We start from the raw sequence: 24,527 nt of genomic DNA, 5'->3' as shown, positions 1-24,527 counted from the left end.
TAACACTGTGCCAAGATGTGCTGGCCGTGCACCAAGGCATGTTTAGCCACAGGGTGATCCTCATTACCAACAAACACTGTCTGCCTGTGTCCATTCATGCGAATGGACAGGTTGTTGCTGGTCATTCCCACATAGAAAGCTTCACAGTGTAGGCAGGTCAGTTGGTAAATCACGTGGGTGCTTTCACACGTGGCTCTGCCTTTGATCGTGTACACCTTCCGCGTTACAGGATTGGAGTAGGTGGTGGTGGGAGGGTGCATGGGACAGGTTTTACACCGGGGGACGGTTACAAGGGTAGGAGCCAGAGGGTAGGGAAGATGGTTTGGGGATTTCATAGGGATGAACTAAGAGGTTACGAAGGTTAGGTGGACGGTGGAAAGACACTCTTGGTGGAGTGGGGAGGATTTCATGAAGGATGGATCTCATTTTTCCGCTCCCGGGATTGGAATGACTCCTTACCCTCTCCCTTAAAACCCACATCCTTTCGTCTTTCCCTCTTTCCTGATGAAGCAACCGGTGGTTGCGAAAGCTTGAATTTTGTGTGTATGTTTGTGTGTCTATCGGCCTGCCAGCACTTTCGTTTGGTTAGTCACATCATCTTTGTTTTTAGATATATTGTTCCCAAGTGGAATGTTTCCCTCTATTATATTCATATCATTAATTTGAACCCAACAATTATGTTTATTATTGTCACTGTTGCATTTTGAAATCTTTCCTGTCATCTTATTTTCTCTTTCTGTTTTTGCAAGTAGTTTCACTTTGTATTCACCCTCTCCACTTTACCGAATCTACCATACAATTTTATCCCACCTATATATACTCAATAATACGTAACCCACTTCCAAACCATAACCAAAAAATTTTTTTCCGCTTTCAACACTACCGCTGCTATAAAATCCACCGTTTCCAGTTCACAAACAGTTCCTTTCAGCTATTAAACAGCCATTTCGGCTAGTTCTAATAACTTTCGCTTTTTTTCCATTTCCATTCTTCCCACATCACTGATCTTTTTTAGCCGCTTCCCACAGGTTTTAACGTCATTATTTCTTCGTCAGACCATTGTTAGCCTCATTTTCACAATCTGCCACCACAAAACCACTCCTTTTAATACATTTACACGCAGTTTTTTCGAAATTTTCCTGAATTGCTCCACCCTTTAACGTGTTTTGGCGGCAACACAACCACCTACCCTTTGTGCACATCGTTGTCTACCAACCCAAGTTCACCACAGGATCAACATAGCCCAGCTATAACCAACACTTTTTCACCTTTTTTCACACCAGATCTCCAGTTGCTTTCTAGTTCACCTTTATCTCTCCCCAAATATTTTTATTTTCATTTTCATTTCAGCCTCATGTTACACTTTCCACCTTCTAATACCATGTCACCCTCACAACATCCCCACTACGACCCCATTAAGTTTTATTTACATTCCCTCCGCAAACATGCCTTCACCCCAGCCAGATTACACTCCCATATTTTATTTTCTCAGGCTTGTCTGACATTTGGCATTACCCCCCAAGACCTCACACTTAAAGTTCCCATCTCTGGCTGCAACCCTTCTTTCCATCAGTCCCTATACCAGTTCCAAACTGAATAATCCATTGCCCTCACCCACCTAATCCTTCACCTACACATCAACTCAGCCAACGAACACATCCGTCAACTCCTATCCTTAATAAAAGTCCTCAATCTTTCCTCTCCCACATCCACACCGGCTGTTCAGAGCATCCTTCTACAGGCCAACCGCAAATTAGAACAGCATGCCACCCTCCACCTCAAAAAAACTATCCAATCTCCTGGTTTCCCACCTCTGGAAAGACAACTCACTCACCCTTCACAAACTTTCCAGCAAACCTCAACCTCCTCTCATTGCACACAGACCCAGTCTCTCCCATCTACTCAATCTCCCACTTCCAGCTCCACTCCCCCCAAAACCTCAAAATTCCAATCAACACAATCTGGAACCACAACACCCTAATTCAGTAGTTAACCTTTCCTCCAAACCTCTCTCCCAATCCGAAACCTCTGTCCTATCCAAAGGCCTCACCTTCAGCCCCACTCCCAGATTCAACCAAACAGCCCTCGTCAAAGATTTACTATCCTACACTCGTACTCTCTGCTGGAAATATCACTTTGCCACGAAGAAAAATGATCCTAATCCTACCCCTAATGATCCAACTCCCCAAGACACTATCCAAATTGAACCCTGCCTGGAACAGTTCCGTCCTCCGTCACAGCGGGACCCACGTCCTCTTCCTCAAAATCACCCTCTCCAAACCTTCCAGGAATTTCTGACTTCCAGCCTTGCCTCTCAATCCTTCTTAAAAAACCTTAATCCTACTCCCAACATCACCACTGCTGAAGCCCAGGCTATCCGTGATCTGAAGGCTGACCGGTCCATCGTCATTCTTCCGGCGGACAAAGGTTCCACGACCGTGGTACTTGATCGTCGGGAGTATGTGGCTGAGGGACTGCGCCAGCTTTCAGACAACACCACATACAAAGTTTGCCAAGGTAATCCCATTCCTGATGTCCAGGCGGAGCTTCAAGGAATCCTCAGAACCTTAGGCCCCCTACAAAACCTTTCACCTGACTCCATCAACCTCCTGACCCCACCGACACCCCGCACCCCTACCTTCTACCTTCTTCCTAAAATTCACAAACCCAATCATCCCGGCCGCCCCATTGTAGCTGGTTACCAAGCCCCCACAGAACGTATCTCTGCCTACGTAGATCAACACATTCAACCCATTACATGCAGTCTCCCATCCTTCATCAAAGACACCAACCACTTTCTCGAACGCCTGGAATCCTTACCCAATCCGTTACCCCCAGAAACCATCCTTGTAACCATTGATGCCACTTCCTTATACACAAATATCCCGCACGTCCAGGGCCTCGCTGCGATGGAGCACTTCCTTTCACGCCGATCACCTGCCACCCTACCTAAAACCTCTTTCCTCATTACCTTAGCCAGCTTCATCCTGACCCACAACTTCTTCACTTCTGAAGACCAGACATACCAACAATTAAAGGGAACAGCCATGGGTACCAGGATGGCCCCTTCGTACGCCAACCTATTCATGGGTCGCTTAGAGGAAGCCTTCTTGGTTACCCAGGCCTGCCAACCCAAAGTTTGGTACAGATTTATTGATGACATCTTCATGATCTGGACCCACAGTGAAGAAGAACTCCAGAATTTCCTCTCCAACCTGAACTCCTTTGGTTCCATCAGATTCACCTGGTCCTACTCCAAATCCCATGCCACTTTCCTTGATGTTGACCTCCACCTGTCCAATGGCCAGCTTCACACGTCCGTCCACATCAAACCCACCAACAAGCAACAGTACCTCCATTACGACAGCTGCCACCCATTCCACATCAAACGGTCCCTTCCCTACAGCCTAGGTTTTCGTGGCAAACGAATCTGCTCCAGTCCGGAATCCCTGAAGCATTACACCAACAACCTGACAACAGCTTTCGCATCCCACAACTTCCCTCCCGACCTGGTACAGAAGCAAATAGCTAGAGCCACTTCCTGATCCCCTCAAACCCAGAACCTCCCAAAGAAGAACCCCAAAAGTGCCCCACTTGTGACAGGAAACTTTCCGGGACTGGACCAGACTCTGAATGTGGCTCTCCAGCAGGGATACGACTTCCTCAAATCCTGCCCTGAAATGAGATCCATCCTTCATGAAATCCTCCCCACTCCCCCTAGAGTGTCCTTCCGCCATCCACCTAACCTTCGTAACCTGTTAGTTCATCCCTATGAAATCCCCAAACCACCTTCCCTACCCTCTGGCTCCTACCCTTGTAACCGCCCCCAGTGTAAAACCTGTCCCATGCACCCTCCCACTACCACCTACTCCAGTCCTGTAACGCGGAAGGTGTACACGATCAAAGGCAGAGCCACGTATGAAAGCACCCACGTGATTTACCAACTGACCTGCCTACACTGTGAAGCTTTCTATGTGGGAATGACCAGCAACAAACTGTCCATTCGCATGAAAGGACACAGGCAGACAGTGTTTGTTGGTAATGAGGATCACCCTGTGGCTAAACATGCCTTGGTGCACGGCCAGCACATCTTGGCACAGTGTGACACCGTCCGGGTTATGTGGATACTTCCCACTAACACCAACCTGTCAGAACTCCGGAGATGGGAACTTGCCCTTCAGTATATCCTCTCTTCTCGTTATCCGCCAGGCCTCAATCTCCGCTAATTTCAATTTGGCACCGCTCATACCTCACCTGTCTTTCAACGACATCTTTGCCTCTGTACTTCCGCCTCGACTGACATCTCTGCCCAAACTCTTTGCCTTTACTAATGTCTGCTTGTGTCTGTGTATGTGCGGATGGATATGTGTGTGTGTGTGTGTGTGTGTGTGTGTGTGTGTGTGTGTGTGCGCGCGCGCGCGCGCGCACACGCGCTAGCGAGTGTATACCTGTCCTTTTTTCCCCCCAAGGTAAGTGTTTCCACTCCCGGAATTGGAATGACTCCTTACCCTCTCCCTTAAAACCCACATCCTTTCGTCTTTCCCTCTCCTTCCCTCTTTCCTGATGAAGCAACCAGTGGTTGCAAAAGCTTGAATTTTGTGTGTATGTTTGTGTTTGTTTGTGTGTCTATCGACTTGCCAGCACTTTCGTTCGGTAAGTCACATCATCTTTGTTTTTAGATAAATTATTTAACAGTTACATTGCAGACCCATACACATTCCCTGATACACTCACACATGGAATAACTTATCTGAAACCTAAAGACCAAAAAGACACAGCAAACCCAGCTAAATATCGCCCCATAACATGCCTACCAACAATACACAAAATTTTAGCTTCATTCATTACACAGAAATTAATGACACATACAACACAGAACAAAATTATAAGTGAAGAACAAAAAGGCTGTTGCAAAGGAGCACGAGGATGTAAAGAGCAACTGATAATAGATGCAGAGGTGACATATCAAGCTAAAACTAAACAAAGGTCACTACACTATGCATACATTGATTACCAAAAAGCTTTTGATAGTGTACCCCACTCATGGTTACTACAAATATTGGATATATACAAAGTAGATCCTAAATTGATACAGTTCCTAAACATAGTAATGAAAAATTGGAAAACCACACTTAATATTCAAACAAGTTCAAATAATATCACATCACACCCAATACAGATTAAGCGTGGAATATATCAAGGAGACTCATTAAGTCCTTTCTGGTTCTGCCTTGCTCTGAACCCACTACCCAACATGCTAAATAATACAAATTATGTATATAATATTACTGGAACATACCAACACAAAATCACACATTTGCTGTACATGGATGATCTAAAACTACTGGCAGCAACAAATCAACAACTCAACCAATTACTAAAGATAACAGAAGTATTCAGCAATGATATAAATATGGCTTTTGGAACAGACAAATGTAAGAAAAATAGCATAGTCAAGGGAAAGCACACTAAACAAGAAGATTACCTATTGGATAACCACAGTGACTGCATAGAAGCAATGGAAAAAACAGATGCCTATAAATATCTAGGATACAGACAAAAAATAGGAATAGATAATACCAACATTAAAGAAGAACTAAAAGAAAAATATAGATAAAGACGAACGAAAATACTGAAAACAGAATTGACAGCAAGAAACAAGACAAAAGCTATAAATACTTATGCTATACCAATATTGACCTACTCGTTTGGATTAGTGAAATGGAGTAACACAGACCTAGAAGCACTCAATACACTTACACAATCACAATGCCACAAATATAGAATACATCACATACATTCAGCGACAGAAAGATTCACATTAAGCAGAAAGGAAGGAGGAAGGGGATTTATCAACATAAAAAACCTTCATTATGGACAGGTAGACAATTTAAGAAAATTCTTTATAGAATGAGCAGAAACTAGCAAAATACACAAAGCAATCACTCATATAAATACATCGGCTACACCATTGCAATTTCATAACCACTTCTACAACCCTTTAGATCACATAATATCAACAGATATGAAGAAAGTAAATTGGAAAAAGAAAACACTACATGGCAAGCACCCGTATCATCTAACACAGCCACACATCGATCAAGACACATCCAACACATGGATAAGAAAAGGCAATATATACAATGAGACAGAAGGATTCATGGTTGCAATACAGGATCAAACAATAAACACCAGATATTACAGCAAGCATATTATTAAAGATCCCAATACCACAACAGCTAATGCAGGCTTTGCAAACAACAAATAGAAACAGTAGATCACATCACAAGCGGGTGTACAATACTAGCAAATACAGCATACACCAGAAGACATGACAATGTAGCAAAAATAATACATCAACAACTTGCCATACAACATAAACTAATAAAACAACACGTTCCCACATACAAGTATGCACCACAAAATGTACTGGAGAATGATGAATACAAATTATACTGGAACAGAACCATTATAACAGATAAAACAACACCACATAACAAACCTGACATCATACTCACCAATAAAAAGAAGAAATTAACACAACTAATCGAAATATCCATACCCAATACAACAAATATACAGAAGATAACAGGAGAAAAAAATGAAAAATTCATCCAACTGGCTGAGGAAGTCAAGGACAAGTTGGCATCAGGATAAAGTTGACATTATACCAATTATACTATCAACCACAGGGGTCATACTACACAATATCCACCAGTACATCAACGCAATACAGCTACATCCAAACATGTATCTACAACTACAGAAATCTGTAATTATTGATACATGTTCAATTACCCGAAAGTTCCTAAATGCAATGTAACATATACCGTACAGTTAAAAGGAAGTGACGCTTGATCAAGGTCTGCGTCACTTTCCATTTTTAACCAGACTTAACGTCTGAGAAAGTAAAGAAACAATAACAATAATGTCTGATAGGGGAATTCCTGTAGATATGCAGGGCAGGTGTGAATAAGGCATAGCCAAATAAGCACCTGAAGATCAACTGAGGGAAGGAGGAAAATGGACAACGGTCTTGAAGGCAGAAGAGGGGAAACCCCAATGGCAGAGAGGGCGGATGAACTGACTTAAATCCACTTTGTGTCTGATTTGCAGAAAGCGGCAAAGTGGTCAGTGATCACCATAAGTGCGGCTGGAAATGTGTGTTCTGGAACTATCCACCCCAGACCTAAGAAACTGGACTACGACCCAAAATTTGAGATGATCAAGTAGTATGAGGTGTGACAGGAAATACGTTTGTACTCCAGGTGGTAACCATTCCACTGCTGCCATCAACAGCACAACCAGAGTATCGAATTCTAGGGAGTCTGGCTTGACATGCATATAGAGGGAGTCAGAGACCTCTGGCCAACTTCACCCATATACCAAGACATTTTTCGGAACATTAAATATGAATTCTCTCTTGCGGGTAGGGGAGTTGTATTAACTAGAGAAAATCCTTAATGAACAAAAATTCGAAATAATGGCACTCCAAGAAACAAGAGTGACTGACGAAAACATAATGGTTTTCGGGAACTACAGACTTTTTAACAGCAAAACAGAAAACGGATTCTCAAAAATGCACCACATTTAGCAGTTGCTTTGGCAGTCAAAAAGAGCATACTCATATCGGTAACTCATGTGAAGCCTGTAAATAATAGACTAATTACAATCACCCTAAAGTGTGCAAACAAAACATACATACTGATCAATGCACACATGCCTATCAATGATGACAATATAACAGATCGTGCAAAGGTAGATAAATCGTGGGAAACACCAGAAGAAATAGTACCCACAATTCCACAAAACCACGTCAAAATCTTACTAGGCGATTTCAATGCGCAGCTAGGCAAAGAAAGAAAATACAGGAAAACAACAGGAAACTTCCAGCACATAAGTGGACTTATCAAAATGAATGGGGGTTGATCAAATTCTGCAGGATATTCAACCTTAAAATCATGTTAATGTATTTCAAGAAGAAACCATAAAAAGAAATGACATGGAGATCACCCAACCCACTCATTGGTGAATTCCAAATTGACCATGTAGCAATTTCCTATCCACACCACAGAGAAATCATGAATATCCAAATAAGTAAGGGTGAAAATGTAGACTCAGATCATTACGTAATGAGACTCAAACTACAGTTAAAACCTCAGAGGTTCACAAAAAGGAAGCCACTAATCTCAAAATTTGACACTAGCTGGATCCAATCATCTTTCACTGAAGAATTAGAGAAAAAGCCCTCCAACAATTGGAAGCAACTCAGAAGCAAACTAATTGAAACCGCACAAACATTGATACCTTTGCAAAAATGAAAAAACACCCTTGGTGGAATGAAGAATGTGAACAAGCAATCCAATCTCAACAGAAAGCATACAGTAATTGGAACAGCAGAAAGACTGAGAAGAATTACAGAACATTCTTGGCGGTGAGGAAAGAGACAGTCCAATTAATCACAAAAACCAAAAGGAAATTTGAAAAGGACCAGCTACTTGAAATCGAGAAAGACTTTGAAAGAAACAACATGCGAAGCTGTCTCTTTAGTGGACTTGTTGCATCTTCTAAGTGTCCTGCCAATGAAACGCAACCTTTGGCTCGCCTTCCCCACAATATTATCTATGTGGTCTTTCCAACTGAAGTTGTTCGTAATTTTAACACCCAGGTACTTAGTTGAATTGACAGCCTTGAGAATTGTACTATTTATCGAGTAATCAAATTCCAACGGATTTCTTTTGGAACTCATGTGGATCACCTCACACTTTTCGTTATTTAGTGTCAACTGCCACCTGCCACACCATACAGCAATCTTTTCTAAATCGCTTTGCAACTGATACTTGTCTTCGGATGACATTACTAGACGGTAAATTACAGCATAATCTATGAACAACCTAAGAGAACTGCTCAGATTGTCACCCAGGTCATTTATATAGATCAGGAACAGAAGGTCCCTGGATGCTTCCCTGGTGAACACCTGATATCACTTCAGTTTTACTCGATGATTTGCCGCCTATTACAACGAACTGTGACCTTCCTGACAGGAAATCACAAATCCAGTCGCACAACTGAGATGATACCCCATAGGCCCGCAGCTTGATTAGAAGTTGCTTGTGAGGAACGGTGTCAAAAGCTTTCTGGAAATCTATAAATACGGAATCAACTTGAGATCCCCTGTCGATAGCGGCCATTACTTCGTGCGAATAAAGAGCTAGCTGCGTTGCACAAGAACGGTGTTTTCTGAAACCATGCTGATTACGTATCAATAGATCGTTCCTTTCGAGGTGATTCATAATGTTTGAATACAGTATATGCTCCAAAACCCTACTGCAAACTGATGTCAATGATATAGGTCTGTAATTCGATGGATTACTCCTACTACCCTTCTTAAACACTGGTGCGACCTGCGCAATTTTCCAATCTGTAGGTACAGATCTATCGGTGAGCGAGCGGTTGTATATGCTTGCTAAGTAGGGAGCTATTGTATCAGCGTAATCTGAAAGGAACCTAATTGGTATACAATCTGGACCTGAAGACTTGCCCGTATCAAGCGATTTGAGTTGCTTTGCAACCCCTAAGGTATCTACTTCTAAGAAACTCATGCTAGCAGCTGTTCGTGTTTCAAATTCTGGAATATTCCATTCATCTTCTCTGGTGAAGGAATTTCGGAAAACTGCATTCAATAACTCTGCTTTAGCGGCACAGTCGTCGGTAACAGTACCATCGGCACTGCGCAGCGAAGGTACCGACTGTGTCTTGCTGCTTGTGTACTTTACATACGACGAGAATTTCTTTGGATTTTCTACCAAATTTCGAGACTATGTTTCGTTGTGGAACCTATTAAAGGCATCTCGCATTGAAGTCCGTGCCAAATTTCGCACGTCTGTAAATTTTAGCCGATCTTCGAGATTTCGAGTTCTTCTGAACTTTGCATGCTTTTTCCGTTGCCTCTGCAACAGCGTTCGGACCTGTTTTGTGTACCATGGGGGATCAGTTCCATCTCTTACCAATTTATGAGGTATGAATCTCTCAATTGCTGTTGCTACTATATCTTTGAATTTGAGCCACATCTTGTCTACATTTGCATAGTCAGTTCGGAAGGAATGGAGATTGTCTCTTAGGAAGGTTTCTAGTGACACTTTATCCGCTTTTTTAAATAAAATTATTTTGCGTTTGTTTCTGGTGGATTTGGAAGAAACGGTATTGAGCCTAGCTACAATGACCTTGTGATCACTAATCCCTGTATCAGTCATGATGCTCTCTATTAGCTCTGGATTGTTTGTGGCTAAGAGGTCAAGTGTGTTTTCACAACCATTTACAATTTGCGTGGGTTCATGGACTAACTGCTCGAAATAATTTTCGGAGAAAGCATTTAGGACAATTTCGGAAGATGTTTTCTGCCTACCACCGGTTTTGAACAAGTATTTTTGCCAACATATCGAGGGAAGGTTGAAGTCCTTACAAACTATAACCGTATGAGTGGGGTATTTATTTGTTACGAGACTCAAATTTTCTCTGAACTGTTCAGCAACTATATCATCGGAGTCTTGAGGTCGGTAGAAGGAGCCAATTATTAACTTAGTTCGCCTGTTAAGTATAACCTCCACCCATACCAATTTGCACAGAGTATCTACTTCGACTTTACTACAAGATAAACCACTACTGATAGACACAAACACTCCACCACCAATTCTGTCTAATCTATCTTTCCTGAACATATAATGATTTCAGCTTCTGTGTTTTCTATTAGCGCTTGAAGCTCAGGGACTTTCCCAGCACAACTACAACAATTTACAACTACAATTCCGACTGTTCCTTGATCCAAGCATTCCCTGTATTTGCCATGCACCCTTTGAGATTGCAGCCCACCCCGTTCTTTCCCAAGGCCTTCTAACCTAAAAACCGCCCAGTCCACACCACACAGCCTCCGCTACCCGTGTAGCCGCCAGCTGAGTGTAGTGAACTCCTGACCTATTCAGCGGAACTCGAAACCCCACCACCCTATGGCGCAAGTCAAGGAATCTGCAGCCAACATGGTCGCAAAACCGTCTGAGCCTCTGATTCAGACCCTTCACCCGGCTCTGCACCAAAGGTCCGCAGTTAGTTCTGTCAACGATGCTGCAGATGGTGAGCTCTGCCTTCATCTCGTAAGCAAGACCGGTAGCCTTCACCAAATCAGATAGCCACTGGAATCCAGAGAGAATTTCCTCAGATCCAAAGCGACACACGTCATTAGTGCTGACATGTGCCACCACCTGCAGCTGGCTGCACCCTGTGCTCTTCATGGCATCTGGAAGGACCCTTTCCACATCAGGAATTACTCCACACGGAGTGCACACTGGATTTCTTCCCCTCCTTAGCCGCCATATCCCTAAGGGGCCCCATTACGCGCCTAACATTGGAGCTCCCAACTACCAATAAGCCCACCCTCTGCGATTGCCCAGACCTTGAAGGCTGAGACTCATCCTCTGAAACAGGGCAGGCAGCTGCATCTGGCTCAGCCAGAGACAGTACCTGAAACCTGTTTGTCAGACGCACCTGGGAGGCTTTCTGATCAGCCTCCGGCGACGTCTTTCGCTGCCTGCCATGCCTTGGAACGACCTTCCAATCAACCACAGGCGAGGGCTCAGCCCCACTGCAGGCAGCAACTAGGGCAACCACAGCGGCAGACCGATCTGGGGACAGACGGGACAAGGCTGACATCCCCGTGATACCCAAGTCCGGCTCCCCACAGTGGTGCCCATTGGCAACAGCCTCAAGCTGTGCGACCAAAGTCAGCGCCGCCTGCAGCTGTGAGCGAAGGGATGCCAACTCAGCCCTCATCTGAACACAGCAATCACAGTCCCTGTCCATTCTAATCGATGTTGGACAACAGTTACTGAAACACAAGTGCCTAGATAACGCAAGGGAAACACGCAAAGAATGTATGAACTAACCTGTACAAATGCCTAACGACTGCGCTACAATCTGCCTGAATTTACGATTACAGTAACTAAAACTCGAAATTACACCTCCTATACGAAACTCACACGCAATTTAAGTAAGAATCTACTAAGTAAACACAGAAAACAAGCTATATACATATCTTTCTGCGCTGTCGATGTGCACCAACTGGGAGCTCAGGCCACACAATTTAAATATCTCTGTGAAATGATTCAGGAAAATGGAATAGAAATGAAAGCCAACAAAGTCAGATGCCAAAAGATGGACACTGCTTATCGACTCACTCAAAATATCTACTTAAAATAAAAATAAAAAAAAAAATAAAATTGATAATTAAATAAATAAAATAAAAAAAAAAATAAAAAAAAAATAAAATGAAATAAAATGAAAAGTGTGAAAAGTGTCTCCAAGCACACAAAACTGTGACATTATAATACTGTCATTAAATTAGAATAGCTATATGTATCAGACACACTAATTTTAAACAGGACAACAGACATAGAAAACATTCAGAAAAAGCAACGGTAGATCATAAGATAAATTTTAGGCCCAAAACTTGTAGATGAAAAGTATGGCTCAGAGGGGGGGGGGGGGGGGGGGGAAACACTCTAATATTCACAGTGACATTAGAAAATGCAGATTAAGATTCTAGGGACACATCAAAAGAATGAATCTGGACAGACTTACAAATCATATAGTTGAACTCTATAAAAACAGGAGTAAATCTAAAACAGACCCAATGAAATGGATTGACGAAAATCAAAACAGATCTGAAACTAACAGGAATTACACCAGAGGATATCCAAAACAGGGAAATCTTCAGATCCAAATTTCACAAGTGGCAAGTTGGCCTAGAGGAGAAACCAAAGAAGAAGACTGGAACAACGTGGTCTCAAGAAAGAAAAGAAGCCCACACCAAAAGAATGAAAGAAGTATCGGCACAAAGAAAGGCAAATGCACAACACTAGGTACTATGCGTAGCCCTAATGGGCTCATTCGCAAATATATAATAATAATAATAATAATAATAATAATAATAATAATATCCAATAATATCCAATCTCCTGGTTTCCCACCTCCGGAAAGGCAACTCACTAACCCTTCACAACCTTTCTAGCAAACCTCAACCACCTCTCATTGCACACAAACCCAGTCTCTCCCATCTACTCAATCTCCTACTTCCAGCTCCACTCCCCCCAAAACCTCAAAATTCCAATCAACACAATCTGGTACCACAACACCCTAATTCAGTAGTTAACCTTTCCTCCAAACCTCTCTCCCAATCCGAATCCTCTGTCCTATCCAAAGGCCTCACCTTCAGCCCCACTCCCAGATTCAACCAAACAGCCCTCGTCAAAGATTTACTGTCCTACACTCGTACTCCCTGCTGGAAATATCACTTTGCCACGAAGAAAAATGATCCTAATCCTACTCCTAATGATCCAACTCCCCAAGACACTATCCAAATTGAACCCTGCCTGGAACAGTTCTGTCCTCCTTCACAGCGGGACCCACGTCCTCTTCCTCAAAATCACCCTCTCCAAACCTTCCAGGAATTTCTGACTTCCAGCCTTGCCTCTCAATCCTTCTTAAAAAACCTTAATCCTACTCCCAACATCACCACTGCTGAAGCCCAGGCTATCCGTGATCTGAAGGCTGACCAGTCCATCGTCATTCTTCCGGCGGACAAGGGTTCCACGACCGTGGTACTTGATCGTCGGGAGTATGTGGCTGAGGGACTGCATCAGCTTTCAGACAACACCACATACAAAGTTTGCCAAGGTAATCCCATTCCTGATGTCCAGGCGGAGCTTCAAGGAATCCTCAGAACCTTAGGCCCCCTACAAAACCTTTCACCTGACTCCATCAACCTCCTGACCCCACCGACACCCCGCACCCCTACCTTCTACCTAAAATTCACAAACCCAATCATCCCGGCCGCCCCATTGTAGCTGGTTACCAAGCCCCCACAGAACGTATCTCTGCCTACGTAGATCAACACATTCAACCCATTACATGCAGTCTCCCATCCTTCATCAAAGACACCAACCACTTTCTCGAACGCCTGGAATCCTTACCCAATCCGTTACCCCCAGAAACCATCCTTGTAACCATTGATGCCACTTCCTTATACACAAATATCCCGCACGTCCAGGGCCTCGCTGCGATGGAGCACTTCCTTTCACGCCGATCACCTGCCACCCTACCTAAAACCTCTTTCCTCATTACCTTAGCCAGCTTCATCCTGACCCACAACTTCTTCACTTCTGAAGACCAGACATACCAACAATTAAAGGGAACAGCCATGGGTACAAGGATGGCCCCTTCGTACGCCAACCTATTCATGGGTCGCTTAGAGGAAGCCTTCTTGGTTACCCAGGCCTGCCAACCCAAAGTTTGGTACAGATTTATTGATGACATCTTCATGATCTGGACCCACAGTGAAGAAGAACTCCAGAATTTCCTCTCCAACCTGAACTCCTTTGGTTCCATCAGATTCACCTGGTCCTACTCCAAATCCCCATGCCACTTTCCTTGATGTTGACCTCCACCTGTCCAATGGCTAGCTTCACACGTCCGTCCACATCAAACCCACCAACAAGCAACAGTACCTCCATTACGACAGCTGCCACCCATTCCACATCAAACGGTCCCTTCCCTACAGCCTAGGTTTTCGTGGCAAACGAATCTGTTGCAGTCCGGAATCCCTGAAGCATTACACCAACAACCTGACAACAGCTTTCGCATCCCGCAACTACCCTCCCGACCTGGTACAGAAGCAAATAACCAGAGCCACTTCCTCATCCTCTCAAACCCAGAACCTCCCACAGAAGAACCACAAAAATGCCCCACTTGCGACAGGATACTTTCCGGGACTGGATCAGATTCTGAATGTGGCTCTCCAGCAGGGATACGACTACCTCAGATCCTGCCCTGAAGTGAGATCCATCCTTCATGAAATCCTCCCCACTCCACCAAGAGTGTCTTTCCGCCATCCACCTAACCTTCGTAACCTGTTAGTTCATCCCTATGAAATCCCCAAACCACCTTCCCTACCCTCTGGATCCTACCCTTGTAACCGCCCCCCAGTGTAAAACCTGTCCCATGCACCCTCCCACTACCACCTACTCCAGTCCTGTAACGCGGAAGGTGTACACGATCAAAGGCAGAGCCACGTGTGAAAGCACCCACGTGATCTACCAACTGACCTGCCTATACTGTGACGCATTCTATGTGGGAATGACCAGCAACAAACTGTCCATTCGCATGAATGGACACAGGCAGACAGTGTTTGTTGGTAATGAGGATCACCCTGTGGCTAAACATGCCTTGGTGCACGGCCAGCACATCGTGGCACAGTGTTACACCGTCCGGGTTATCTGGATACTTCCCACTAACACCAACCTATCCGAACTCCGGAGATGGGAACTTGCTCTTCAATATATCCTCTCTTCCCGTTATCCACCAGGCCTCAATCTCCGCTAATTTCAAGTTGCCGCCACTCATACCTCACCTGTCATTCAACAACATCTTTGCCTCTGCACTTCTGCCTCGACTGACATCTCTGCCCAAACTCTTTGTCTTTAAATATGTCTGCTTGTGTCTGTATATGTGTGGATGGATATGTGTGTGTGTGCGCGCGAGTGTATACCCGTCCTTTTTTCCCCCAAAGGTAAGTCTTTCCGCTCCCGGGATTGGAATGACTCCTTACCCTCTCCCTTAAAACCCACATCCTTTCGTCTTTCCCTCTCCTTCCCTCTTTCCTGATGAGGCAACAGTTTGTTGCGAAAGCTTGAATTTTGTGTGTATGTTTGTGTTTGTTTGTGTGTCTGTCGACCTGCCAGCACTTTCATTTGGTAAGTCACATCATCTTTGTTTTTAGATATATTTTTCCTACGTGGAATGTTTCCCTCTATTATAATAATAATAATAACATTAATACAGATATTTTATAATCTGCTCCTATAGCAAACCAAATATGATACAACTCTATTGTCACAGAATTTCTTGTAAGAAATAAATATTCATCAACACGAAATCTTTGAGTGTGTAAAATTAAGAATAAACAAACAAATACTATTGGGAGGAAAAAAAAGGGGGGGGGGGGGAAAAGAAAAATGAATTACCTCCTCCAGTCTCTTCAATTGGCTCCCATTCATTTTCCTCCCATCCACTAGGACTTTTAGCTGCTGGAGTTCGAGGTTCATCCTGTAATTAATAATAAATGTTAAGGGACGTATATTTTATAGTTGTTATAAAACTAGTAATTGAATGTTCAGGGATGGAACCAGAAAAAGTAACACAAAGTAGCTCATTATTATATTTTTTTCATAATATGGTGGTTTGAAAAGTTCTCGGAATGGAGTAGAAAAAAGTAATTGCATCACTGAAACTTTTTTTATTGTCAATGCAGTCTCCTTGTAGATTAATGCAATTGGTCCTACTATGTTATAGTGCCTTGACCCCATCTTGAAAATGAGTTTCCTCCAGGCCTGCAAAATTCTGTCAACTCCCACTATCAGTTCTTCGTCTGAAGTGAATCTTCGTCCACCAAGAAAAATGTTCAGTTTTTGGAAGAGATGAAAGTCTGATGGAGCCATATCAGGTGAATAAAGTGGGAGTAGCAACAATTCATACCTTAGGTCACATAATTTTGTCATGGTCATTTCTAATTCTTCTGTTAAAATGTGATATACCCTTTCAGACAACATCTGGCAAGCATGAGCAATTTCATGCACTTTCAATCGGTGATCCTCCATGACGATTTTGTGCATTTTTGCAATGATTTCTGGAGTAGTGACACACCTTGACCGACCACTGCGCGGATCATCACCTAAACTCTCCTAACCAAATTTAAATTCATTTGTCCACTTGGCAACAGTTGAATATGAAGGAGCAGAGTCCCCTCTTATATTCTGGAAATCAGCATGAATGTCCTTTGTTTTCATACCTTTTTTTTAGGAAGTACTCAATCACTGCTCGAATCTCCATTTTTTCCATCTTTGCAAATCACTATGCAGGAACAACAACAGAGCCACGTCACCACCACAGCTCTCTTCCAAGAACACTGATGTGGCATGTGTTTACAGGCCACAGTCCAATGAATATCATGTGAACAACTCAACTCATTGCACTAGTGCTGACCTCTCGTGGTGATTCCGAGAACATTTCAAACCACCATCATTCATTCCTAGTTACTCCTGAAGTCGTTAAACACTCATACTAGATAGAATTAAGTGTTAAGCAGCACTATGAATAGCTTACTCAGGAATCTAAAAAACAGTATTTATCAGTCAACTTGCTGAGTAAAAACTGCAATCATACTATGTAATTAAAAAGAAAGTATACTTGAAAATGTAAGTAAGGTTTTCAATCGATGTGGCATATCGGAAATTAATATCAAAGTAAATAAAATGGCCTGAAAAATTCAGTTTAAATAAAAACACTTAACTTAACAAAATAACACTGATGTGGGTGGGCAAAGACGCTGAAGTGGTACATTTCTCTTTTTGTCATTCATTTTTCCATTTTCCATGTATTAACCATTTCACAATTGCTTATTTTTGAATTAAAATAGCAAACAATCACCTCTGAAGATGAAGTCACAGTTCTTAAAACATACTCAAAGATCAATAATTCTAAAGTAACTGCTAACAAGCCTGTTCTGAAAATTTTACGCATTTAACAAGTGATAATTTTTTAGGTGCATCTCTGCTGACCAGCAACCCTTCTGTTTGGTGCAGGCATCTAGTCATATCTGCATATTGCATGCCATCCTCAATTTTCCATCAATCCAATTATCTAAAATATATAACAATAGAAATTCCAATCTGAAAATTATAAGTAAAATGAGGAAAGGCACCAACAGCTGTGATGTGTCACACAAACAAACATTACAACATGGTTTTAAGCTACCACTTTTTCTAATATAAGTAAAAACACAAAATAAAATGTAAGTACAAACAAACTCTCAAAATGATATGTACAAATGCCCCCCCCCCCCTCCATGGTTACAATGAATGGATCCTCAGTTTGACATGAAGGGGGGGGGGGGGGGTTTATACATATATCAGAGGAAGGAAAATTAGGGTTTAATGTGCCATCGCCATTGAGGTCATTGGAGACAGAGCATCAGAGATTCCCTTTCAAAGAATAAAACACTTTAGACTCATTCCAAAACCTGTCACTGTTCTACCTCCAGCCTTTTATCAGTAACTGGTCCTTTACCTGCTCCTCAAGCTCCATTATCTCAATGTGTCTGCCTACTAGTTGCCCCAATATCCCTGCTCACAACACTTCCACAGAAAAGTCCCTTCCTTCACTGACCAGTATGTGCCTCTTGCCATGCTGAAATCACTAATCATTTCCTCCGCTGCCTCTACGCAGTCCCTGCCTCATTAGCATAAGTTGCAATACTCGTAATACTGGGTGCTACATATCTACAGTAAAACCCCAAATTAACAAACCCTCTTTTAATGAATATTTCTGGCAGTCCCAACAAAACTCCCATAAGAACAATGTTTTTTTCGCTGCTTTTAATGAACACCACTTTAGGAAAAAGTCCACTTTCAAGAGATAAGCATAAACATTCTGCAAATTAAATTTCTGTTTTTACACAGTTCCTAACATATCCACATGGGTTTCAAACTTCTTTCAGTTTCACACATGCCATACTTTGAATGTTTGTGTCATGCAATGGCAGTATGCAATAATTGTTCCTTCAGCCAATACTTATCTACATGCAGATCATAGTTTTCTGGATAATAATGCCTGGTTGAATCATTTCTTTGAAAAAGGCCATCTCCTCTCATTGCAGAGAGTATGTGGAGAACGTGAAACAGTGGAGGTAGAAAGTGTAAACCATTGAAAAACATAACATTGCCACAACTGATCCAGTGTTATGAGCCCAGAGACATTTCCAAACACAGATGAAACTGGCCTCTTTTATAGTTTACTTCTTGCAAAACCATATTCCGTTAAGGAAGAAAACTGCCATACAGGGAACAAAAGGAAGGAAGTAATAATTGCACTACTGTGTGTAAATAGCATAACTGGACATATTGGAAGTGAAAAGTTGCTTCTAGTGATATTACGAAAATTTAAAACTGTCAGGTGTTACAGAGCATAAACCCACTACCTTATATTTACAAGTACAACAGTAATGCCTGTATGATATTAGAAATCTTTACAAGATATCTAAGTCATTTGAATACCAAGATGAGTGCAGCAGGTAGGAAAAGTGACCAATGCCTTGTACACCCCAAGGATACACCATTTCCGAGGAAAGTAAATGTTTTGTTCCTTCAGTGACACTGCAAAAGTCATCTGCGGCCTCTGGATGTGGGCACAACACACTCTGTTAAAGCCAAATGGAGAGTAACAGTTGTGCAGAAGTCAATTACATAACTTGAGAGGACAGAATTGATGAGACTCACAATGTTCTACAGGCTTTGCATATGTTTGTTGCTGCCTAGAATTGTGTAACACAAAAGACTCTGTTAAACTGTTTCAAAAAGGCTGTGGTACATCAGTTGCTATTGAAGAGGATATTGTCCCAGAAGAATGAAGCAAAACCACAAATGTTCCTGAAAATGTGACATTCCTGGATTTTGTTTCTTGTGGTGACCACATCTTGTCTCCCACACACAAGATGAATGTAAGTGAAATGTGTAAAATACTTGTGAAGGAACACTGCGAGGTAGGAAGTGGTGATAACAACGAAGAAGAAGGAGGAGGAAAGGTGTCCAAGTACACCCTGCTTCACGGCTGCAGTGCAGTGAACTGATACCTTCAGCAACAACTTTTCCTCTTTTCAAGTAGACAAATCATTTCCAACAAATGTGAAGCAACTGGAGTGATAATGTCTGTCACTACAACACTGGAAGTACAAGACAGAACAATTCTTCTTGATTAAAAATAATAAAAATGATAATGACAATAATAAAATAAAGAATATGTTCTCTGGAAACTGTGTGTGTGTGTGTGTGTGTGTGTGTGCGCGTGCGCATGCGTGCGTGCCCAACACGCTTGCGCACCCGCACATGTGCGCATGCAAGCACGGAGAAGTGCACTTTTTTAAAATTTTTTAGTACAGGTTATTGATATGTATAGTTAAGTAGCACTTACATCACTTAAACAAGCTTTAATTATGAGTCAGGGCCACTCCTCCTGTGTACTTAGGCAAAACCCTCCATTTGAGGAAAACCACTGCTCTTTAAGGAAAAGAATTTTGGTCCACAGAAATTCATTAAAAAGAGGTTTTATAGGGTTATAACCCCCTGCTCTCCCCACTGGCTTTAGACTTGCTGCCACAGAACACTAACCTTTCCCAGTACATCCCCCCCCCCCCCACCTCCCCCAGCTCCAAACCCACAACCTCCTATGTAATCAGTTCGACAAATTGCATACTAAACCACAATAATTTCTTCCATGATGACAATTTACAAACAAACCCATGGAACTGACATGTGGTACCTCCAAGCCACCATTTAATGCTAACTCATTAGTGGGCCACCCACAGGAATTCTCCACATCCACTTAAGACCTAAAACCCATTGTCCGGATAAGTTACACTGATGAAAGTTTCATGCACTGGGCCCTTTAAAAGGACATTCTCTGCTATTTTTTCCAGAACCTTACCTCTTTCAAATCCACTTCACCTGGTCCAACTCAACTCTACAATTTTCCTTCCTAGATGTTTATCTTCAGCACTCAAAAATGAGTAGTTTCATAAAAAAAATTGGTTCATATAAAACACAACAATTGCTGTCAACACTATCTCCACTTTGACATTAATTCCATATTTAAAAAATCTGTATGATATAGCCTTGGCACTGAAGGGCTTTGGCTTTGTATCTGCAGTGGGAAACAGCAGTTGGCCAAATATAGTGACAATACTGCCCCTGCCTTGACTGTCAACCAGTTGCTGACTTGTTCCCCCTTCACCAACCAATATTACCCAGGCACTGAAGAACTTTAACACATTCCTCACCAGGGCTTCGACTACCATTCGTCACACCATGAGATGATGGATATCCTATCCTCATCACACAACTTATTCACCTATTAAATGTCTTAGTTCATCTCTATGCCAACCCAGCGCTCAGTCTTGCACCACACCAGTCATTCATTCAGTTGTGGATGACTCAGATGACAGGCAATTCCTAACCACCCACTATTTCCTACTGAAGTCCAATCTGAGGCACTTCATCTCCTGTAAAAGTTAGGTTTACAATGAAAGAAGCCATTTTCTATATATCAGCTGTGTTGTTACTGAGCAGTGTTCTAAGTGGGAATGATGACTCTATTGTTTATTTGAATGAATGCTCAATATGTTGTACATCTCAACAGCATTTTCAAGAACTATTACAGTACCTGTGCCCATTGGATTCTCCCACTGGCAACAGCTGTCAATTAAACAGGCAAGAACTGTACCTCCAGCATATCTTCTGTTCCTGCAATCTCATTGCCTGAGGTTCCCACTAATTGCCTTCCATAATTCTGTACCTTTATCCGTATATTTCTTTTCTTGCTGTATTCCAACTCACTTCCCTTCTGTCCAAACTTTCAAATCTTTTACTTATCCCAACTCCTATACTCACAGCTGCTCTGTCATCTCAATTTTATAAATGACATCTTTTCAGTACCAGTTTTGATACTTTTATTGAGAGCCACCTGCCTGCTTCTCTAACATATCTCCCATCACCTATTCATTGTGTTGTACAACTTAACCCCTCCAGGCACAACAAACCCTTCCTCTTGCTCATACTTGTCAACCTGAGCAATCATTCAAACAATCAGTGTCATTACAGCGGTGTTGTATATGTGAGGGTGTATACTGAAATTGGAAAAAGAGCAGCAGGAAGTTAAGCTTTGTGGTATTATGTACACATTTCAAAAAAAGTTTTGCATCACTTCGGTTCTGAGAGTTCTGGAACCTGTAGAGAAAACTGGAAGAGGGATCAACATAAGCATCATTTCCACCATTTTTATTGCTCATGAAAACCACACATTGTACCACCATACAGCGAGACCTTCAGAGGTGGTGGTCCACATTGCTGAACACACCGGTGCCGCTAACAGCCAGTAGCACGTCCTCTTGCATTTATGCATGCCTATATTTGTCATGGCATATTATCCACAAGTTCATCAAGGCACTGTTGATCCAGATTTTCCCACTCCTCGACACTGATTTGGCGTAGATCCCTCAGAGTGTTTGGTGGGTAATGTCGTTCATAAACAGCCCTTTTCAATCTAACTCAGGCATGTTCGATAGGTTTCATGTATGGAGAACACGCCAGCCGCCCCAGGCAAGTGATGTCGTTATCTTAAACCTTGCTGCACTCACTGCACAGTGTGTCTAAGGCGCTCAGCCTAACTGGGTTGTCTCCAAACACGTCTCCGACGATTGTCTGGTTGAAGGCATATGCGACACTCATTTGTGAAGAGAACTTGATTTCAATCCTGAGCGGTCCATTCGGCATGATATTGGGCCTATCTGTACTGTGCTGATTGGTGTCGTGGTTGCAAAGATGGACTCGCCATGGACATTCGGAGTGAAGTTACGCATCATGCAGCCTATTGCACACAGTTTGAGTCTTAACACGATGTCCTGTGACTGCACGAAAAGCATTATTCAACATGGCGGCGTTGCTGTCAGGGTTCCTCTGAGCCATAATCCGTAGATAGCAGTCATCCACTGCTGTAGCAGCCCTTGGGCAGCCTGAGTGAGGCATGTCATCGACAGTTCAAGACACACTGTACCTCCTCAATGTCTGAACAACATCGCTTTGGTTCACTCCAAGAGACCTGGACACTTCACTTATTGAGAGTCCTTCCTGGCACACAGTAACAATGTGGATGTGATCGAACCGTGGTATTGACAGTCTAGGCTTGGTTGAACTATAGACAACATGAGCCATGTAGCTCTCCCCTGGTGGAATGACTAACTGATCAGCTGTCGGACCCCCTCCATCTAATAGACGCTGCTCATGCATGGTTGTTTACATCTTTGGGCGGGTTTAATGACATCTCTGAACAGTCAAAGTGACTGTGTCTGTGATACAATATCCACAGTCAATGTCTATCTTCAGGAGTTCTGAGAACATTTTTGGTGTGTGTATACCTTCATACCGCAAATCGGTCATATATGGCAACATTGCATGCTGAGTTTCTGACATCATAGCATGGAATAGCACGTTCGGGTGTCTTTCCGAATATGCAGAGCAATATCTAGCATGTCAGATATTCTGAGCGTGCGTCTGAGCATTGACCAATGAGACAGCCCAACGCTACATACGTCATGTGCATGCTATCCCCCTTCAGCACGTAGTTGTGAGGCGCCATAGTGGCATTCATTTCAATCCTGTACGTATATATGCCATTTCTGAGCACCAGCAAATCGAGAATCACCTGAAAACCTGTTGTTAATTGTGTGATTTGCTGCAAAAAAAAAAAAAAAAAAAAAAAAAAAAAAAAAAAAAAAAAAAAAAAAGAGAAACATCATATTTGTGGCAAAAGAATTATTGTAACTTGAATATTATGAGAGTATGCCATTTGAATGCAACGACACACTGAGGATCCACCAAAAACACATTGTTGTTGGTACACTTTGTTATAATTAAATTTCAATTAGTAACTTAGCTACGATGAAAGCTTTTAGCAAGGTGCAACATGCTAATAATGGCTATCAAACAACTTTCATTGGTTTAGCGTAGTGAGTAACATTGTCATTTCAGAACTGGATGTATGTAACAGCGGTGGTTCGAGTCTTGCATCAAAATTTTTTTTCCCTAACTTTCGCGTTTTTAATAGGTTCTGATGCTTTATTATTAGTTTCATGTAAGTATATATTATAATATTTGATGTTATGTAAATATAAGTTCACCCTTTTATTTTAGGAGAGAGTTCGTTTGATTGGCCTAATCTACAGGACAACTTGCACTATTTGTAAAAAAAAAAAAAAAAGAGGAGCAAAATATCTTTATACATCTGTAATTCACATGTTGCAAAGATTCTGCTACTCGGTAGGAACAGTGATCAAGTAAGAATGACTCTGGCATTTTACTAAAACGTAGGAATGATGAAATAGTGGAGAACTATTGCAAATTTGGGTTGCACTGTTTGTAATGGAACTTTTCTAAGCCTGTGTCCTTACTGATTCGACATGGTACTTTCCTTTTCATCTTAAAACATGTACATGGATATTGAAGTTTTTATTTGTGTATATTACATACAGAACAACGTGACTAGTATACGGGCAATGGAGGAAATGTGTGTTTTAATAGAGCTAACGTGTGAATTTTATGCACGCCCCTTTAGAAAACAGTGTGGTTTACGAACTAGAAACATCCTGCAACTGTCGCTGGAGTGCATTGTGATCACGTACACCACGTTGGGGCCCAAGTACAGTATGTACAAGTTGCATCATTTCTGTATGTACAAGTTGCATCATTTCTGTATGCACAAGTTGCATCATTTCTGAGCGTTCAGCAGCATGTTGAACTCTGCACACTCAACGTTGATGTTTGACAGCACGATCCATGTGCCGACGGCTTTACACTTTCTTACTGGGAGGGCCTGTA

The 24,527-nt window shown here is 42.3% G+C and overlaps 1 protein-coding gene across 2 annotated transcripts in view; it reads right to left on the bottom strand.

Moving 5' to 3' along the window:
• The window catches only part of LOC126193450 (N-terminal kinase-like protein), a 138,119-nt gene that overhangs the window by 5,705 nt on the left and 107,887 nt on the right, over window positions 1-24,527 (bottom strand). For both annotated transcript variants that reach the window (XM_049932688.1, XM_049932687.1), the window contains one exon: window positions 16,071-16,152. In XM_049932688.1, the coding sequence (XP_049788645.1) occupies window positions 16,071-16,152 (82 nt within the window). The remainder of the gene's footprint in view (window positions 1-16,070; window positions 16,153-24,527) is intronic.

The sequence above is a fragment of the Schistocerca nitens genome, chromosome 1 (assembly GCF_023898315.1).
Source record: "Schistocerca nitens isolate TAMUIC-IGC-003100 chromosome 1, iqSchNite1.1, whole genome shotgun sequence".
Taxonomy (NCBI): Eukaryota; Metazoa; Arthropoda; class Insecta; order Orthoptera; family Acrididae; genus Schistocerca; species Schistocerca nitens.
This window is presented reverse-complemented; position numbering and strand designations above follow the sequence as displayed.